Source organism: Podarcis vaucheri, assembly GCF_965113315.1.
Source record: "Podarcis vaucheri genome assembly, chromosome: 3".
In the NCBI taxonomy this organism is placed as follows: Eukaryota; Metazoa; Chordata; class Lepidosauria; order Squamata; family Lacertidae; genus Podarcis; species Podarcis vaucheri.
This window is the reverse complement of record NC_138761.1, coordinates 17,208,891-17,230,852: the sequence shown is the minus strand read 5'-3', so window position 1 is coordinate 17,230,852 and position 21,962 is coordinate 17,208,891. Positions and strand designations below refer to the sequence as shown.

The window sequence follows — 21,962 nt, the reverse complement described above, 5'->3', positions numbered from 1 at the left end:
TTTCGTCTTGCGGGTTTTCCGTCTTGCGAGGCATTCGTCTTGCGAGGTACCACTGTATTTCACTCCTGGAAATTCATGCTATCTTCAACATGATGTTCCAGATGCAAAGTAATAATTTAGAAAATATATGTTATTACCAAGCAAGCACTCACATGCACACAACATCCATAAGCTGAAGTTAACCTTCTCTAACTGAACGAGCTAACTGACTGATATGTTCTTAAGATTCTATTCATTTTAAAGCTACAGCAACATATACCATCATGGGGTGTGCACACAGAGGGGGCTGCAGAACAGGGGGGAGAATGAGGCATGAAAACGGTAAGGGGGGGCAGGTTGTCTGTGTGCAAGGGATAGTTGAAAAAAGGAGGTAGGAAAGGGAGACTGGCTGGCACAGACCTTGTCTTCTTAATGGCTCATCACCTTGCTCTTTGTTTTCCAGACTGGCTCTTCTCCCAGGTGATTGCCTGTATGGGAAACTGATTTGGCCTGTTTGGCTAAATCCAGCATCTGGCAGCCCATTTTAATACTCCAAGCCTTGATTAAACTCCAATACCCACTAGACCCAGGAATTTAGGGGAGGATCTGACACCAATAAATTTAGGGGAATCAAGGCACCCACAAACTCCTAACAATATATTCAAATATTTAGTTTCATATTCAATATGATGGAGTCATATCCACTCTAGTCTGAGATTCATATGAATAGCATATTTAGTTTTATTTATGAAATGAAATACATTGGAACTCTCAGCCAAACCATTCATTGCATTCAATGTCTGATCATATTTAATGTATATGTTGCTTTTTAAATAGCAATTTCAGGGGCGATTTGGACATGGTGCATTTATTTATTTAACATAATTTCTATATTATTTAATTGTAATAAACTTCTAAATAGCGTAAATAAAATGCGGGGCCCTTCCTTTTGCACTGTGATTCTGATGAAAATTGCCCCACAGAGGACAAAGTTGCTATTTGCTGTGGGAGTTATATTGTTATTGGTGCCAGTAGCAATTTATGTCCCATGGCAAATGGCAGTTTTGTAGGGGGTTGTTTTCACTGATACCACAGCATGGGGCTGGAAGAGGAACGGATAGCCCCATGTGTTGCATTCTTGATCCTGACATGGTTCCCCTCCCCCAAATTGTGCATAAGGCTCATTGGCTATTTTAAACGCCAGTGTGTTCCTTTAGGTATTTTGTTAGGTTTGCCTTCAAGTAAGAGAGTTTGAAGAAACTAAGCTGTGACCATACTCTAGTTTTTGGTAGTCTCAGTAGGGACAAGGCCTGCAAACACAGTGTTTCCTTTCAAGCTGTTCTGATATCTGTTAATAATAGCAAGCTGTTGGTAGACTTATCAGCTAATTAACGAAGCTGCTATAAAAATGCATTGACTGCTCTAAGGAGTTTTGTCCATGCCCAGCTGTTGCTTTCAATAGATATAGGTATCGCACAGAAAGCAGGTGACCAGTGAAATAAAAATATGTGTGTTGACAAGAGGCATGAGTACTGTACTTTATCAGTAAATAGTGTGGACATTTTAGCAGGGATTATTATTATAGTCTGTTATTTATTATTTAGTGAATTTACATCCTGCCCTTCCTCCCAAAGCAGACCAGAATGGCAAACAGATACACAATTTAAAAACCAAGGAAAAAGCATTCTATAACAGTCAACATTCTAAAGGCAGCTACAATTGAAAACATCTAAAAGCAGTTGCAGTGACAGTTAATGATCTTGAGGTTGCCAGGAGTAGTATTCTTCAGCCACCAAATGCTTGGGTAAACAGGAATATTTTCAAATTTCTCCTGCAAATTAATACTGATAGAGACAGGTGCCCCTCGCTAGGGAGGGCTTTCCACAACAGGCAAAGTACCACTGAAAGGGCCCTGTTATGAGTCAGCAGCACCAACTGGGCAGCTCCCAGCAGTGGCACTATCAGCAAGGCCTCACCTTCTGATGATAGGGTCTGACCTGGAGAAGGTGCTTTTTTTGGGTCCTTGGAACCCAAGCCATTAAAGGTTTTATATTGCAGCATCAGTATCACACGGTCCCTTCAGGCTATCCCTTATCAATGCAGCAGTCGCATTCTTCACTAGCTGTAGCCTCTGGACTGTCTTCAAGGGCAGCCCCATGTAGAGTACATTACAGTAGTCTAAGCAAGAGGACAACTGAGGCCAGGCTATCCCAGTCCAGGAGGGAATCATAGCTGGTGAAACAACCAACCTAAGCTGGGCATAAGCACTTGTGGCATACATACATACTTCCATATTTGAAAGTAAATAATGTGTACCTCCTACTTGGAGTGTCTGGGAAACACTGAGATGGTGTTGGGAGGATAGGCCATTTTCAACTTGGGCCTTAACTTGGGAGCAAATATTTTCATTGGGAGTTTATCAAATCCCTAGTTCTTTTTTTTTTTAAGCAGGTCAAAAGCTGTTTGCCACTTGTTCAATAGTTTTGGCACTTTGCTTCCCTCCCTGTAGAATGCCCTCCCATCAGATGTCAAAGAGATAAACAACTACACAACCTTTAGAAGACATCTGAAGACAGCCCTCTATAGGGAAGTTTTTAATTGTTGGTGTTTTTTGTGGTATCATATGTGTTGTAAGCCACCCAGATGGGTGGGGTAATAATAATACTGTAGTAGTAGTAGTAGTAGTAGTAGTAATAGTATTATTATTTATTATTATTTTATGACTTGTAGCTACATGTATTCGGAAAATATACAATACAGTGACAATGAACTGGTGATCATCAGTTAAGGTTTTGCTCCGGATTTTTGCAGCATGATCCTGATGCATGTTTGCAAAATACACAGTGCCATCTTGACTCCTGTTCGCAAAATACACAGTCATAAAACTGATCCATTGACAGCTACCAGTGGATAGATAAATGTAATATATTTCCATGAAAATATTTGCTTTATCACAGGAGAATGCATGGAAGCATTGGCATATTGATAACTGTATAGGAACTGTCAGCACAAGAGGCTGTCACCTTTTTTTAGAGGTGTTGAATTGCGGATGCCTGGATAGCGTTGCAGCCTACTTCTTGAATGGAGGAATGGAAAATATTATACAACAATATATATATACATTAATAGGAATGGAAACAGTTCTAGCTTTTGTTGCTGGCTGGCTTTCTTTCTGAGCACAATACAGGGAGGGAGGAGTTTGTGGCCCTCCAGATGTTGCTGGATTGCAGCTCTTATCATTCTGCAAATTTCTCCTGGCTGTTTCTTCCTGCTGTGGTTCATCTGGTTACAGAGCACTACTGGGAGGAAAAATAGCCAAGGGCATTTGCAGGGGATAATCCAGCGGTGGCTCGTGCCTACAGGGACTGGTAGGGCAGAAGGCAGAGAGCTGCACGAGGGCAATGCTGAGACTGAGAGGAGGCACTGACAACCAGTGCCACCCTCAAGACTGAAAGCAGGTAGGTGGAGCCGGCTGAGGTTGGTGGAGCAGTGTCCCATTTGACCTAGTGGACCAGCCTTCACCAGACTCATCCATGGATATGAGCAGGATTAAACTCCACCTGTCAATTCTCACTTGTAAATGTCTTCTGGTCCCTTTGTTAGTAATAGGAGACAAACCTCAGCTTGGAAATTTACTTCACAATGTATAGTTCTGTCCTTATAGTCCCTTCTGAAAATGTTCTGATCCTGTGCAGGACTTTGATGCCATATTCTTGAAACACATCTGAATTATTTGGATAGTGTGAGATGGAATGGTTGTCTACTAAGACAGCTATGGTTTGGCAGACATCCCAGTTTCTCATTTTTGTTTAGCCATAAAACTTGAAGGTAGCTTTGGAAGAGATACGAACTTTATATCAGTCTCCATTTAATTATTTTTAGACTCCATTCTAAGAGTAAAAACAACTTTTTTTAAAAATAGCCTTATTCATAGATTTGTTGATTTCGGGTTGGGCCGTTAGTTGCGTAAGAAGTAATTACACAACCAAATGCATATGAAACAAATTACAGTTTTTAAGGCTGAGCAAGGAGGCATGCTTCTTACAAAGCATTCTTTTTTATATTTGAACACTGTAAGTGTCTCTCGAATGCTAAGAATGTTGATGAAGGCCAAGTATTCCTCATGTCAATATTTCAAAAGCACTATTGATTTCTATGGTTCAGCAAATGTTGTTATCCAAAAGACCAGCAAGAGACAAAGCTAAGGATTGTTATACCATTTTTTGGTATAATTCAGATAACAACTTCTCTGAACTTTAGATCATGTATTAAAATGGTTGCTCTCAGCTGTTAAAACAGTGCATATATTTCATTATATGACGTACCTTATTCTGTCTTAATGGCAGGTAATTAATACATAGTAAATAACTAAATCCTGCATAGATGGGGACTTTGGTGGAATAATAATTATCTGTTATAGATCTTTAGACTGGCCAGTGAATAATTTCCAAAACATTTTCCCCCATTTCATAAGTTCACTACTAACAATGAGTGGGTACCAATTGCATGTACTGTACAATATTAGGCAAACATGGCAGTTTCAAATTTTTATTTTTATTTTAATAACTTTTTGCGGTTTCAAATTTTTAACTTTGTTTACGATATAGAAGTAAAGTAAAAATACTAAACTGGATCATCCACATAAAAAGAAAAAATCTGGTGGAAATGGATTCCCCCCCCCAATGCAAATTACCCTAATCGGCACAGGGGCTTTTCCTGGGATATCTTCCAATTCGAAATTTTCTTAAAAACTCAAATTACTAGGATTGGCATTGTTTTATACAAGCCTTATGCTATAGAAATACATATTTAACAAACCGGAGCATACAGAAATGACATGGTTGTTCTTTCCTGTGTTGCAGGGAACTTCTGGATATGACTTGCCGCCTTGCTAATACATTAAAGAAAAATGGAATAAAAAAGGGGGACCGAGTTGCTATTTATATGTCTGTGTCCCCAATGGCAGTGGCTGCCATGTTGGCTTGTGCCAGAATTGGTGCTGTTCATACCGTTGTCTTTGCTGGATTCAGTGCAGATTCATTGGCAGGGAGGATCAATGACTGTGAGTAGTTTTCAGATGCTGGGAAGGGGTAGCTGATAAACATTCATAGTACAGTATGACTTTTTTCTCATATTGCAGGGTAGTTCTCTTCACACACAACAGGCATTCCTATTATGCATGACTAATATTCCCCATCATTGAAAAGAATGTGTTAGCCTCTGTATGCACAAAAGTCATGTGTGTACATTAGAGCCCTTTGTAGTATGTTGTGAGGAACATTGGCCAATGGGCCTCATTACACCCACCAGCCAGTTATATGATATCAGATGCAGAGATTTGTTATCTGCGCACTAAGCATCACAGCACTATGATAAGAGTTAAGCCTCTGCTTAACTATAGAGTCTTGAAGCTTCTTACAAACTAACAAATTTATCAGGGGTGTAATCTTTTGTGGACAAGAGTCTGTTTCTAGTTTTGCTACAAGATCTTTTGTTTCTGCTGCAACAGAAAACACAGCTACCCCCCTGGAAACTGTGTATGAGTTACTGTTCTGCTATACTATACAGTATATAATGTCTTGGTTACAATGTTACTCAGAACAATAATGGAGGAAAACAAACTGCTAAGTCCACAAATGATTTTTCTTGTTAGCTGAATGCAAAGCAGTCATCACCTCTAACCAGGGAGTCAGGGGCGGACGTGTCATAGAACTGAAGAAGACCGTGGATGAAGCTGTAAAGAATTGTCCAAGTGTCAAGTGTGTCTTTGTGACTCAGAGAACTACCAACAAAATCCACATGGGCAGTCGTGATATTCTCCTTGAAGAAGTATGTTCATGATGTTCATGGTACTTCTTTTAAATCAGGTATTTCTATAGGATGCAATAATATTTTATCACAGCAGGTTATATGCTGGCGTTTTGTCTAGAACAAATTAATGTTGATGAGCCTAGTTTTACAATGAATCAAAGGCCAGGCTGAAACTTGGAATTGTCAAGTTAGTGCATCCTTGGATTGCAGCTTCATATCTAGAGATGAGAATCCAGAAAAACTGGGGAAATTTGCAGGGGAAACCCATCTTTTCCCCCATCCCCATTATTTTCGGAAGCTGTATGTTTGTTTTTGAAAATTTGACATATTTGTGGATTAAGAAATCTTTTACTTCAGAATGGTGGACAAAACTTTTAAGACAAGGTGTTCATATATTTATTCTCCCAAAATGATTTTTAAAACTGTATAGCAGGAAGACTTAGGTGAGTCTGTATTCAAATAATAAATAAATAGTAGCAAAGTAAAATATTATGAAAGAGGAGGTGTATTAATTAAAAACATGTTAGAATAAAACAGTCATCAAAAGATGGGGAGTGATGGAGTATCTACTCCCTTGGGTGGGGGGGACTACAACTGAAAAGGTGCTCTTTTTCTGCCACCTCTGCACCTCAGATAGCAAGTGGGAGCATGGAGGAGCCTCTCCAAAATGAAACTCTATTCTTGAGCAGGTTCATCCAGGAGGATGTGGTTCTGTAGATAATCATTGTCCCAAGACGTTTCAAAGACCAGTGGCAGCAACCACAATTGAGTCTGAACGGATTTCAAATGAGGAAAGTTGGTCAAGGATTGAGCAATATGTATAAATCTCCTGGTCTTAGCAAAAGACCTAGTGGCTACGTTTTGAACCAACTGTTCCTGAACTGTCTTCATGGACAGCCCTGTGTAGAGCACATTGTAGGTCTCCAACCAGGCAGTGACAAAGGTATGTATAATAGAGGTCAGGTCTGATTTCACCTGGTAAGGACACTGCTGACTTACCAAATGAAGATGGTAAGGCGTTCCTGGTCAGTGCCTGCACCTGAGCATCCAAGAGAACTCTCAACCAGCAAACATACTGTTTCAGAAGACATGCAACCCCATCAGTACAGGTTGCACACATACATCCAGCAGATCTCCCATTTAGCAGTACCTGTCCTGTCTGGATTAAACTTCAGTTGATTCACTCTCGTTCAGATCAAAACTTCCCTCAAAACAGCAGTAAAGAACTTCCACAGTTTCCCCAAGTTCTTGCTTCTTCCAAGATAACTGAGACAAAAGAGGATGCATGGTCTAACAGTTGCAATAGCTCCCGGTGAAGAACAGTGCAATGGACTTAGGGCTCCTGGCTGAGTTAAAGGTAAAGGTAAAGGTACCCCTGCCCGAACGGGCCAGTCTTGACAGACTCTGGGGTTTGTGCGCCCATCTCACATCTATAGGCCGGGGGCCAGCGCTGTCCGGAGACACTTCCGGGTCACGTGGCCAGCATGACAAGCTGCTTCTGGCGAGCCAGCGCAGCACACGGAACGCTGTTTACCTTCCCGCTTGGTAAGCGGTACCTATTTATCTACTTGCACCCGGGGGTGCTTTCGAACTGCTAGGTTGGCAGGCGCTGGGACCGAGCAGCGGGAGCGCACCCCGCCGCGGGGATTCGAACCGCCGACCTTTCGATCGGCAAGCCCTAGGCGCTGAGGCTTTAACCCACAGCGCCACTCAGCGTCCCTGGCTGAGTTACCCAGTAGCTAATTAGCAGGTACACAGCCTCTGGACAATACTGTATCCATACCCAAGGCGTGCCTGGAGTTTACTGGAAATGGCAGCTGTCAGTAGAGTGCAGCATAATAGACTTTGGGCCACTGTTTCTGCACATTGCTTCAGTTTTTATGAAATGGCTCTTTTTTTGGATGTTTTTATGTTTAAATATGTGCTGTAAGCCACCAATCAGATGGGTGGGGTATGATGATGTTGATGGTGGTGGTGATAATAATAATAATAATAATAATAATAATAATAATAATAATAATACTTCCTCTTTCTTTTCTTTATTTAGGAGATGGCTAAGGAGGTGCCAGTTTGTTCCCCTGAAATAATGGACAGTGAAGATATGCTCTTTATGCTTTATACCTCAGGGAGCACAGGAAAACCTAAAGGGATTGTTCACACCCAAGCTGGCTATCTCCTTTATGCTGCCTTAACGCACAAGGTACATCAGAGATCATATCTCTTGGAAAATAACACTTGTTGTTTTACTATATCAGTAATAATTGTGGAGAACAGATAGTAAAAATAAATTTGTTTGTGGGTGGGGAGATGTACTGATGGTTTTTGGAAATGGTGCCTGGTAAAAATTTCCCTGATTCCTTCTGCTGCTTAAATTATATGCACACCAAAAGTTGACACTTTAGCCCTAAAATGTCTAAATAATTTATTCAGCTTCAGTATTTGAAAAGTATTTTATTCCCTCCATAATTCTGGTTATACATTCTATTGGGCAATGTCACTTACCAGATATTTTATTCACTTATTTACAGCATTTGTATTCTGCTTCAAAAAATAGATTTCTTTGGGTGACTTAACAATAAATGAGTGAAAACAGGCAATAAACAAAATAACATGCAAAATGAAAAGCTACATAAACACAACAGAAATCAAAACTCATTTCGCTCCAAAATGTTAAAACTGAGAGGCGTAGACTACATCAATTAAAAAGCCTGGGTGAATGGAGAGGTATTCATGTTCTGCTGAAAAGGGCTTAAGAACAGTGCTTAGAGCAGGCATAGGCAAACTCCGGCCCTCCAGATGCTTGGGACTACAATTCCCATCATCTCCAGCTAACAGGAGCAGTGGTCAGGGATGATGGGAATTGTAGTTCCAAACATTGGAGGGCTGTAGTTTGTCAATGCCTGGCTTAGAGTTTCCCTAAAAGCAACGTCCTAGTTAGTAGTCAGTGCCCTCCTTTTTTCTGCTATGAATGTGCTTACCTTGGTCATTTTGCTCCTCCCTGCTCACACTGGGACAAATCAACCCATGATCTCTGGCTTACATATGAATTGGGAATCATGGTTTGTTTCACTCCCAGCAATGTTTATTCTTGGCTTGCTGTTAATGGTTTGATGGAGCAAAATAAATCACATTTCCCCAAAGAATCCTGGGAACTGTAGCTCTCCTCTCACAAAGCTACAGTTCCCAGCACCCTTAACAAAATGCAGTTCCCATGATTCCTTCTGGGGAGGCATGTGCTTAAATGTATGGTGTGGATCTGCCCTTGGCCATCACATGAAACCATGAATGTGAAGGGCAAAGTGGCTGTACACCTGTTTTACCACATGAGCTGTACCATATGGTAAATAACTGCTGAAGAATGATGGAGAGTTTAATTTATTAATTATTAAGCATGTAAATTCTAACCTGCTTTACTGTTCATCTTTGTAGCATGTGTTTGACTACAAGCAAGGTGACATTTTTGGTTGTATGGCTGATATTGGTTGGATCACGGGACACAGCTATGTTGTGTATGGACCACTCTGCAATGGAAGCACCACAGTTCTGTTTGAAAGCACTCCAGTCTATCCTAATCCAGGTGCCTTAAATAAAAACTTAAAGTTTAACTCCTGGGCATAGAGAAGGGCTGTTCATGTAACAACTCCCAGTTTCAAACTCTGGCATCTCAGAATAGGGCTGGGAAAAGATTCCTGTCGATAATCCCCAGAGAGCTACAGTATAGACACTGCTTGGTATGCACATGATGGTAAACCACAGATTACCATGCAAGAACAATGCACTGGTGCATGCTGCTCAGTTGCCCCCACTTTGCTCCACCCTGCATGCCTCTGGGGGAAACATACCATAAAGTACAGCTTGGCATTACGTGTGAATTGGCACTTGTGGTCGGTTTCTCTCCAAACAAACCACAGGTGGAGTTGTCTTGCTGTTAGTGATTTGAAAAAAAGAAACCAGAAGTGTTGGTTCACACATAATCTGAAACTGAGCATCATAGCAACATAGAGCAGGTACAAACCTGCTGTACCTGGAACTGGGTGTAGAGAATGCAGCTGAATGGGACACAGCTGTGGCAGCTTGAGGAAGCACCATCCACCTTGGGCCTGGCCATAAAAAGCAGGTCTAGAGTGAGAGACAAGGGTGATGTCTGCTGTTTCCAGGCATTCTTCTTGGTGTGAGACTTTTGTGGGTGAGCTGAAAGTTTGTTTGGACCCTGGGTGAGAACCTGGAGGCTGATAGGGAGGGAGTGTCAGAAGTAAAATTAATTTATATTGATTTATATATCTTCTACTATAACCTTCTACTGAAGTACTTGTATTAAGATACTAGAAATGAGAATTTTCAGAGGTGATGTAGCAGCTGTCAACCTTCCACCACATATATTTGGTGAATCTGTAGCATAAGGACTGCAAACCAATGGATGTATGATACGGTTTGGTCTTAATTGTTAAGAAGAGATTGTCCACATTCACCTGCCAGTCACCATCTTGCTATGTGTTTAAGGAGTAAAAATGGTATCTCAAATGACCTGCTTTGGCTCGATTTAAAAGGTAGGTGTTGATTTTAGTATAGATCAGTGGACTTACTGCTCCAGCCTTAAACATAAGCCTGTACAAAGTGTTTTGGTTGGGGTATACTAATAGTGGTATCAGCTCAACAACACAAAGCACAATGATGGGCTAATGTGACAGGCAGAGAATCTATAAAAATATTTTAAAAGTCTTTAAAAAGCAGGTACTTTGTGCCCATATTACAATGTATGTGTTTTCATTGTACTCGAATTATTCTGAGCATGTAGTGCTTATGGAGTTCACAGAAAAATTTAAGATGACCATTTGGAATTTTGCAGGTCGTTACTGGGAAACTGTTCAAAGGTTAAAAATTAATCAATTTTATTGTGCTCCCACTGCATTGCGATTGCTGCTGAAGTATGGAGATGAATTTGTAAAGAAGTATGACAGATCTTCCCTAACTACACTTGGATCAGGTGAGAATGCACAATTTAAGGCTTTGTTCCATTTGAAGTCAGTACTGCTGATTTCTACGGAAGCAGATTTTCCCAGTCCTGTAATAATTTTGAGAGAGAGAAGCTTTTTACTTTGTCAGAGATGTATTAGTTGAATCTTAGAAATATCTGAGAGTATGAAGAGTACAGTGCAAATTTTGTTGACAGTGGAAAATGTCATATTACTCTTCAACTGGGAGGTCAGGATCCATATGTGGATCACACTCTGACCTTACAGTAGCTGGATTGCACCAGTGGAAGCTTTATCTTCTAAAAAAAGGGGAGAGATAAATAATAATCAGATGGAAAAGGAACACAAGGACTTGTGCCCCACTAATTATTTCTAATTTACCTGCCAAATGTACCGTATTTTTCGCCCTATAGGACACACTTTTCCCCCTCCAAAAATGAAGGGGAAATCTGTGTGCGTCCTATGGGGCGAATACAGGCTTTCGCTGAAGCTTGGAGAGCGAGAGGGGTCGGTGCGTACCAACCCCTCTCGCTCTCCAGGCTTCAGGAAGCTATCAGCAAGCCTGGGGAGCCTGCGGGAGTTCCCGCAGGGCTCCCCACACTGCGGATAGCAGCCTGCCGCCCGGCACGCAGGGCGCCCTGAAGCAGAGCGCCCCTCCCGCTGGGCAGACATCCGCAGCCTGGGGAGCCCTGCGGGAGTTCCCGCAGGGCTCCCTAGGCTGCGGATAGCAGCCTGCTGCACGGAGTGCAGGGTGCGCTGAAGCAGAGTGCCCCGCGCTTCAGGCAGACATCAGCCAGCCCCACAAGCTTAGGGGACAGCGGGGAGGTGCAGCGCCGCCATCCCGCTGTTCCCCGACCTGGTTTTGGGGGGGAAATAAAGGAATTCCCCCCCCCCTTTATTCCCCCCCCCAAAAACTAGGTGGATCCTATGGGACGGAGCGTAGTATGTGACGAAAAATACGGTACTTCTAGCACCCAAGAGTCCAATAATTGAGTGGTTAGAGATGCTTTCAGTAGGTAAAGCTTTTCTCACTCTGGGTCTGGCATGACAAGCTGAAACATCCTTGAATCTCTGCAACTATTAAAATTGCAGGAGGCTTTGCTGTCCCTGTTCGCAGCTTAGAGAAAAAGTAGAAATATGCAATCAATGATTGAAGTTGGGACCCATCTCAGCATTTGGGATTAAAGATGGATTCTGGAGATGATAAGGAAGAAGACTACTTACATAGCCAGTTTAGTCCTGTGTCACACTCGCATTGGAGCTGTGAGTGGACTAACCTTGAAATGGTATGGCAAGAGTGCTGTAGAAGCTCCAATTTGAGCACTGAGTGCACCAGCCAATAAATTATACTTTATTAATCAGGAAAAGCACAAATTCATAGGCTGCTGTATTTGCAAGGGCTGGCCACTCTCATACCTGAGCAGTAGTAATCTAACTGACAAGATGATGTGAGCTGCCTCTTTTGCAAATATCTGAAGAACCTTTTTGATTGTTGCCGTTCTTGGTCTTGTGCACCCAAGTGCTTGTGGCTATGGAGAAACAACCTGGGAAATTTGGTTCATGACACCCACCCCCCTCACTCTTTATAGTATCTGCAGTAGATGCAAATACACACATTTCATTTTCAAAATTTCCAAAGTTTTCTTATTTTTAATTCGCGTTTGTAACTTAAAGGTTTACAAAAATGCATCTTCTTTTTAATTTCATCCTGTTGCTTTATGTCCTATTTTTAGTAGAAAGGACAACCAATTCTGAACATTTTTAGCATGTTTCTCTACCAGATCTTCTTTTTGCTAAACATATCCAGTTCCTTCAGTCACTCTTAATGGGATTGTTGATCAGTTACCAAATATAAAATACTTTTGGTAGAACTCGCAATTCTTCCTTTTACTATTTTGGCTTTTAGTGGGAGAACCCATAAACCATGAAGCTTGGCAGTGGTTCTACAATGTGGTAGGAGAGGGACGCTGTTCTCTTGTGGACACTTGGTGGCAAACAGGTAAAAATAAATGACAGTTTTAAAAATCTTTCTACCCCTCCCCCTTCACACACGTACACACAGAGCATTGTGCACAATAAACATTGTGTGTTTATTGGGTAGCTGCTAGCATCCTGTTTAAAGCTATCTTATCAGGCTGGAGGAACAAGAAATGGCTTGTGCAACAACCTCTAGGCCTTTGGAACTGCCTGGGATATCTGACCTTGGTGCAAGTCTTCAAACTACTGACTTCTTAATACTAAGGGAATATCTCTAAATTATAAACTCTCATTACAAAAGAGCCTAGGGTTCGGATCCCCTGAGCTGTTTCGTGACAACACCCCTGAAGTTAGTCTATCTAGTTTAAATATTTATTTGAAAATAGAATGATTTTTTTCCATTATTGCTGATGCTCAGAAGCAGAAACCTTAATCTCTCAAAAGCTTTATACCCAATGCAAAAACAAATGCACACATTCCTGTGAGAGGATTTATTATTTCCTTTGGATATAAATGGTAGTGGTAAGAATAATTCGCATGGAGTGTTTATGAGGATATAGAATGTGAGTTGATTTGCCATCGTGTTAGCTCAATTGCACATCTCACAATCAATTTAAAAATAGCTCATTAATTGCTGTTTATCCGCTCTGGAACATAGCTCTCTGAAGCAGCAGTATGCCACAAGATAATCAACTTGAACAGGCATAAAGATTAACAAATCAGGCTTTACGAATCCATTTGAAAGCATTTGGATGAGTGGATAAGTGAGAGGGAGATTATGAGTGTGTGTGTGTGTGTGTGTGTGTGTGTGTGTGTGTGTGTAACAGGGAGCTCATTGTGCACATCTTGTGTTAATATATTTGCAAAGTTTGATCAAGCTCTACACAGTAGCATAATTTTCAGATCCAGTGTTCAATGAACCTTCAGCCCTCAAACCAGAGGTAGCTTGCCTTATAGGAGGTCAGATTGTTTGTCCATCTCACCCAGTATTTTCTATTGTGTCTGAGAGTGTCTGCCAAGAGTGTGGGCAGAAGTCTTTCTAATCACCTGCTATGTTTAACTGGAGAGGCCAATAATTTTCAGTATGGAAAGAATGTGCTCCGGTGATTAACTGTGTTTCTTCCCCATTTATTTTGGAGACTTACACAAAATTGAATCTGAAAAGTCTGGTAAAATAAAAATAAAAATCATTTGATGCTAGAAAGACAGCAGCCAGTTCTAGGGGAGCTTCCCTGGGGCAACATTCCAGAGCTATAGCCCTTTCCGGGTAACCATCTACTTCACTTATGAAGGCAGGGGAACCTGAGCAAGTGTCCCTGAGCCTCAGGTAGTAAGAGTTTAGCAGCTGAGCAGGCTTGTGTGGGAACAAGTTGCCCTTCAGGTAATCTAGTCCCAAGCCTCATAATAATACCAGCATTTAATTCAAGGTTAGCACAGAAATATCTAAGCATGGAACAGCAAACTCCAGAACATTAAACAATGCAGACTTGCCTGCATTGCGGGCTGAGCAAGATCCAGCTGCTCAGCTCCACTCCGTTGCCTCAGAAGCTCCGAACAGGCTCTGCAGTCTAGGAGGACCAAGGATGTGGGGGAAACGGTCATAATCCTTTCACCAGAGACATTTCTGACACCATATTAGGATTTGATTTTTATTCTGAGAGTTTTTTGTAAGGTGCTTTGACAAGACTTTTGAGGCTATATAGTATTCTAAACAAAAGTTTGTCCCGATGCCAAAAGGATGCATGGAATATGGCGTGGTGCTAAATGCAGCTTGAATATTCAGATACTACTGTGGTTAATGAATCTAGCAAATTTCAAGTATTCAAAGCATTTTGTGTACATTGTATTATTAATCTTAATAGCCTGTAAAGTAGGAATTATTATCTCCCTTTTCAGATACGCGGCTAAGAATTTAGTGGATTGTCTATGGGTTGTTGTTTTTTAGGTGAATGTGAAATTTAGGGTTTAACTACACATGCCACATACATGTATGTGCCTTAGGCCTGACACTAGCTTCAGAAAGTTGTTGCTGTTTTTAGTTGAGAAGCCATGAGCTTGGGTAAGGGGTGCTCAACCTTTTCCCTATTCACTATGTCTCTTGCACAGTTCTGTTTCTAGTTTTGCTATTCTGCAAATTCTAAACTGACCTTCATCCATCAAGATCCCAGAGCAGTTCTAAAATAATTACATTAACTCAATAAAATGTAGTCACTGAGAAGCATTGCGAGATAATTTTCTTTGAAGCACCTTTTTAAGATAACCAACAAACCAATAGCACCTAGTACCCAAATCCAATTAAAAAAAACTAAAGCAAGAACCATTAACTGTTGTTTAAGATGCATACCAATGCAGCACTTAAGTTTGAGAGAAAATAATGATAACTATATGGGAACAATTCTCAAGTTGAAACTTAAGTCTTGGAAGTCAGTACTATACACTTCATACCCTTTCCCTGTTGAGCGTTGATGTGCTTGTGATTATTTTACATGTGAGTTTATTTCTGTTTCCTTTTGTTTCCCCAGTTAAGAGGACAAACAGGATAAATGGACTAATGCCTTAAAAGTGCTATATGCATGATAAATAGTAACAATAGCTTTAATGTATTTTGCAATGATTTGTAATTAGGGCAAACATCCATTACCTTTGAGACATCCCAAATAATTTCCCTGTTAGCATATAAGCCATGTTTGAGCCCTGATCTCCATAAATAGGGGGTGGGGTAGGGAGATGAAGGATTGCTGTTTTGTGCCAACTAGGACAGCCCTACCCTCTCCTTTTCCAACCTTCACAGGGCAATCAGGAGACAAAATCCCTAGATATGAATAGCAAAAATTACACATTTACCAGTAGCTCTTCATTTGCAGAAAATCACAGTTATCAAAGGAATTGAATACAACTGTTGGATATGGCTTTCTTTATTTGTAGGGCCTAATATTCCGGCGGTTTTATTACTTTTGCTTCTTTTTGTGTATCTGTTAGTGTTAGGCTATAAAAGATCTGATTAAGGTTGAAATCTCTGATCTGATTTAACATTTATCCTGAGAGAAATGAGGAAAGAATGATTAAGAGGCTCAGTCCTGAATTGAAAATAATCGCAGAATGCCCATAATGGGTGGGAGAATCTAATCCTATATAATAATAGTATTTTAGTCTCATAAACCGCTTTTCAAGCAAACCATTTGAAGTGCTGTGAAAACAGCACAAGGAAGCACATTCCATAATATCCTTGCACTTCTATCACTGCTGTTGAAATTACTTGCTAAGTGTATGAAATTGGGTTGAATACAATTTTCTTGGCAGCTTCATGTTGGGAAGAGAAATAAAACAAGCTGTGTCCCTGTATTTTTGCACAGGAACTGATACCTTCCCTATACTAGTCACTGCAACATGTTAAGAACTTGTCCCCAAAGATGCCACTATAAATGCTTTAGTGTGGTTTCATGAAGTGACTAGAGTCCCATTGGCACCAGCATAGCCAGTTGTCAGGGATGACAGGAACTGCAGTCCAAGAACATATGGGAATCTATAGTTGCTTGCCCCTCCTTTAAGATGTGGTTGTCTCCCCCACCCAGCAGCATCCATCTTTTTCCATTGTGGATGGTTTGGCAGCCCATATAACGTAGGCTAGAAATCTAAATTTTAACCTGGATCTGCAGGTGCCCACCCTTGCTCTTAACCATTGTGTGGCTAGGGACAGAGACAAAATTGAGTTTGTTAAAAAGGAGCTTGCCAAGGAAAATTTTATGTCTGGGAGAATAATCATTTATGTGGCTCTTGATAATGCTGGACTTCTGGTGTAGTATACCCACCCTTGGGAGTCCAGATGGGGATCTTGTGGAAGATGGCATCTATGAACAAAGCATGGTCTGAAGACACATGGCACAGCAGTTTAGTTGAAGCTAAAGTTCTGGTCAGTGCCTGGGAGCCCCATGTATGCTGCCTGGAGTTTTATCATGGGAGAAAAGCACAATATATATATATATATATATATATATATATATATATATGCTTTCGTAGATTTTATATATATATATATAATATATATATTTGCTTTCGTAGATTTTCACGGGTACAGGAATGCAGGTTTTGGTGTCTTCGGGTGTCTTCCCGTGTAAGAGTCGGGGTGTCTGGGCGACGTTTCGACGAGGTCTCACTCGTCATCTTCTGAAGATGACGAGTGAGACCTCGTCGAAACGTCGCCCAGACACCCCGACTCTTACACGGGAAGACACCCGAAGACACCAAAACCTGCATAATATATATATATATATATAATAAATAGATCCATTCCCTATCCATGGGCTTTTGTTAACCTCTCAGGAGCCCTTACCCATACTTGCTCGTCATCATCAGAGTCTAGTCTAGTTGGAATCCACCAACTTGCAGTACAAAATGAAGTTTGGGTTCATTCTTGTAATGCCTTTACATGAGCCACTCTACCAATTATTGCTTGTTTCTCCTGGCAGCCTGAGAAGACTAGATTAGAAGCCTCTGTACTGTCACTGACAGATGGGTTGCATCTAGAAATGCTATATTTCTTCCACTGTTCTCTCTCCCACCTGCCTGCCTGAATGGGAGAGTTTTCCTCCCACTAAAATAAACACAGATCATTTTATTAATGGGATTTCACTAACTGGAAATTTGGAAAACTGAAAAGAAGCAAGTAAGGCCCCACTATATAATAATGCTTATATTTATGTGTGTGAGTTTGCCTTCAGAGGTTTGAGATGGGGGTGGCAGTCAAATCTTATACCTTCAGATATTCTGCCTCTCAGATGAAAAGACTCCCTGCAAGGCATGGATGGTGTGGATTGGAATTATTTGTTATATATTGGAATTGTTTGCAAGGTTGTTCTATGTATTTTTAAAGGGTTCAATCCACTTCCTATTGCAATGAATAATAAACCTGCTATTGTTTTTATTGGGGCTGCACTGTACTGTAGCCTATAGGAGAGCAGAGGATGAATGGATTTCAATTGCTTTCCACCATTTTTCTTCCAGAAACTGGTGGCATTTGCATCGCTCCTCGGCCTTCAGAAAAAGGAGCTGAGATCATTCCTGCCATAGCAATGCGGCCTTTCTATGGGATTACCCCAGTTCTGATGGATGAAAGGGTGAGATTTGTTAAAATATGATCAATGAACATTCAAAGACATAGTGCCTTTTTGGTATATGTATTGTTCCTAAACTCCCAAATCATTGTCTCATATGTGTCTACCCGTCTACCCACCTACCTATCTCAAACATTAATAAAATCCTGGATAAATGGTTTGCTGCAAAGGATTGTGAAACTTAGATAGAAAGGGGTTGAGGATTGCTTATCATTTATTATTTTCTTTCTAGTCAGACCTGCTATCCAGATAGGACTTTACTTTTGTTAGGGAAATTGCTGACTATATCAATGCTCTCTAATCTAGGACTTTGATAGAAGGTTGTGGTTCTCTTTCTGGTGATGTCCTAAATTGTAAATATTAATGAAACATACAGTTAGGCAATATAGTTCAGCTTTTGCAACATCTCTGTTGATTGATTGATTGATTGATATTTATTACGGCCATTGGACCGTCACACGACAGTTTCCCACCAACATATATATACTTAAACCTCCAAATTTAAAACAGCCAAAAACTTAAAGAAAACAGACAAGAACCAAAGCAAAATAAGCAAAAGACCAACAACATACATTACAATAAATTTGCAACATAAACATCGCCCTCTGCTCATAAGTTAATAAAAGACATCAGTGGTGGTATTCACCTAGTTACATCCTAAAACATAGATCATGGTTTAAAAGGGTTATCCGAGCCGCACAGGAGTCCGTTTTTCTTCTTTAGGGATAGGACGCTGATCAAGAATCTGGCAACCATGAGTGATCTTAGGGGGTCTTCATCATTTAGTAGATATCTCAGTTTGGCTTCATTCGAATCATCGGCGATTCCCTTTAGATATGGATCAAGAAACTTGCTCCTGGCCGACAACAACATCTCTGTTCACGGTAATTGTTATATTGACAGTTGCTTCTTCTTTTTTTTGGACTCTCAGGGAAATGTTTTAGAAGGCAGTGATGTCTCTGGAGCTCTCTGCATAGCACAGCCTTGGCCAGGTATAGCAAGGACCATCTATGGAGACCACCAGAGATTTGTAGAAGCTTATTTCAAAGCTTACCCAGGTGAGAGTGGAAACACTGGTGCAAGTAGTGCACCATAATTTTTGCATAAGTTGCTAACTCTTTTCTTTTGACAGTACTGTATAGCATATGTGACACTTCAAAAAAGAAAGAAAAATCAATTTTGTACCAGCAATTCCTGGATACTGCAGCTTGTATTAGCCAAGCCAGTTAAGCATATGTCTGTGTATATGTAAAGCCAACAGTGATAAAAATGAAAAGTTCTGAAACATATTTACTAATTGGTGTTGCTTATACATTATTTTATGTACATACTTCTAAAATGTCACCTATGACATGGGTTATTTCCTCCCATTTTTTAAAAAAAATTACCAATGAGTGGTTATGAATCATGTTCACACATACAAATAATTCTGTAAGGACTAATGGACAGTGCCCATTCTGATGTTGAATTTTAGTGCTGCCATCAAAGGCATTAACGGACACTGCTTGTTTGTTGTTACAGGTTATTATTTTACAGGTGATGGTGCTTATAGAACTAAAGAAGGCTATTACCAGATAACGGGGCGAATGGATGATGTCCTCAACATCAGTGGGCACAGACTTGGAACTGCAGAGATTGAAGATGCTATGGTAATTACCGTATTTTTCGCCCCATAAGACGCACTGGCCCATAAGACGCACCTAGATTTTGGGGGGGGAAATAAAGGGGAAAAAAATTATTTCCCCCCCAGGTGCACTGCTCTACACCAGGAGCTTGGGGCGTGCGGAGCTCAGCGCGCCCCAAGCTTCTGTATGCCGGCAAGGTCTCCGCTAGCGTGGGAGAGCCTGGCGCCTCTCCCAGGGCTAGCGGACCCCTGCGCTAATCCAGAAGCTTGGGGCGAGCTGAGGTCAGCGCGCCCCAAGCTTCTGCGTGCCGGCAAGCAGTCCGCTAGCCCTGGGAGAGCCGCGGGAGTCCGCTAGCCCTGGGAGAGCTAGCGGATTGCTGCACTACACCAGGAGCTTGGGGCGTGCTGAGCTCAGCGCGCCCCAAGCTTCTAGGTGCGCGCAAGCAGTCCGCTGCCGCCCCAAGCCTCGCGCACCCGGCAGGAGGTCCCACCGGGTGCGCGAGGCTTGGGGCGGCAGCGGACTGCTTGCGCGCACCTAGAAGCTTGGGGCGTGCTGAGCTCAGCGCGCCCCAAGCTTCTAGGTGCGCGCAAGCAGTCCGCTAGCCTTGGGAGAGCCGCGGGGCTCTCCCAGGGCTAGCGGATCGCTGCGCTACACCAGGAGCTTGGGGCGCGCTGAGCTCAGCGCGCCCCAAGCTTCTAGGTGCGCGCAAGCAGTCCGCTGCCGCCCCAAGCCTCGCGCACCCGGTGGGACCTCCTGCCGGGCGCGCGAGGCTTGCAGGCATTCGCCCCATAAGACGCACCCCATTTCCCCTTCATTTTTGGAGGGGGAAAAGTGCGTCTTATGGGGCGAAAAATACGGTACTAGGGCAATGAAAAGTGTTGGCCCTAATTAAGTTAGTGGGAACATAATTGACCATCGGGGAATCACACTAATCCACAAGATTTTCATTTTAGGGCTTGCTCACAGATTGATATTCATTGACATCTTCATTGTGGCATTAAGAGATAACTTGCTTATGTGGTTGCAGATTAGTTACCACGGACAGTCTACCACCTGATATCACCATAAACACAATTATTAAGAAGGAAACGGTTCACACGTCTGGTGAAGAGTCAGTGGCTGATGAGAGATCAAGGCCTAGTCTTTTCAAATAAATTAGAGGGTAAACTCAGGAATACCACATCAGACTACGTATAAGAAAATACCCTTGTATATACAAAACAATATATTGTGAAGTGGTGTTCTAGCCTAACCTTCTCACTGATCTGCCAGATTTGTGTGTGCAGGAACCTCTTTTCTTTTTTCCATGGAGTAACGTTCCATTACAGAAACTGCTGGTGGCAGTTTGAAGAACTAGGCCCAAGTGACGTGCATGCATGAATCTATTCACGCAACTTGTAAAAGGAAGGCATGAAGCATAACTTTATTTTTTTATTTGTCTTTTTAAAGGATGAACATCCTGCAGTACCTGAAACAGCAGTGATTAGTTATCCGCATGGTATCAAAGGGGAAGGTAAGTAAATGAAATGTTTTGAAGATACTATTCAAATACTTAATTTCATGTTTAATGATTGCTTTTTATAGGTTCAGGTAAGGAAAGATATGGCTTAATAGAAAAAAATGAATAGATTCTATTTCAGGTGCCTCTGTTACCAGTTTGATCAGATGTGCAGAATCAGAATTTTAAAACATACTGCCAGATTAATAGTATTCCATTGAAATGAAATGCTTTTGCTTAAAACATTTAGCAACAGGATTTGTATATGAAGTTTAACAGGGTCAGCTTATAAACCAAATTCATGATAGCTTGATCCAAGAATTCTTGCACAAGGAGTAGTGCTTTTGATTTCTCATATTTGATTCTCTTTCGGTACATAAGGAAGCACATGTAGAATAATCCAGTATTTATAAGATTTCTTACCCCTCACGATGTAGAACATGAGACACTTAATATCAGGGTCATGGGTTTGAGCCCACTTTGGGCAAAAGATTCCTGCATTGCAGGGGGTTGGACTAGACAACCTTTGTGGTCCCTTCCAACTCCCTAGTTCTATGATTCTAGAAGAACTTTGAACACCTTAGTATTTTGAGGATTCATTACTCAAAATGTGGCATGATTTGGCATTAAAGCTTTTGGTTTTAAGGCTGCAATGCTATACGGTGGTACCTTGGGTTACATATGCTTCAGGTTACAGACTCCACTAACTCAGAAATATTACCTCAGGTTAAGAACTTTGCTTCAGGATGAGAACAGAAATTGTGCAGGCGCGTGCAGCGGCAGCAGGAGGCCCCATTAGCTAAAGTGGTGCTTCAGGTTAAGAACAGTTTCAGGTTAAGAACAGACCTCCGGAACGAATTAAGTATGTAACCAGAGGTACCACTGTACACACTTATTTGGGATTAAATCCCATTTAACTCATATGACTCCCCTTTAAGTAGACATGTGTAAGTCGGCACTGCAATAATATTTTCACGACTGTATCCAA

General features: G+C 41.4%; 1 protein-coding gene across 2 annotated transcripts in view; it reads left to right on the top strand.

The window, feature by feature from the left end:
* ACSS1 (acyl-CoA synthetase short chain family member 1) overlaps positions 1-21,962 on the top strand; it is a 40,674-nt gene that overhangs the window by 9,309 nt on the left and 9,403 nt on the right. For both annotated transcript variants that reach the window (XM_082217562.1, XM_082217563.1), the window contains exons 3-12: positions 4,842-5,041; positions 5,633-5,808; positions 7,838-7,990; positions 9,220-9,367; positions 10,637-10,774; positions 12,670-12,762; positions 17,742-17,854; positions 18,783-18,909; positions 19,373-19,500; positions 20,926-20,989. In XM_082217562.1, the coding sequence (XP_082073688.1) occupies positions 4,842-5,041; positions 5,633-5,808; positions 7,838-7,990; positions 9,220-9,367; positions 10,637-10,774; positions 12,670-12,762; positions 17,742-17,854; positions 18,783-18,909; positions 19,373-19,500; positions 20,926-20,989 (1,340 nt within the window). The remainder of the gene's footprint in view (positions 1-4,841; positions 5,042-5,632; positions 5,809-7,837; positions 7,991-9,219; positions 9,368-10,636; positions 10,775-12,669; positions 12,763-17,741; positions 17,855-18,782; positions 18,910-19,372; positions 19,501-20,925; positions 20,990-21,962) is intronic.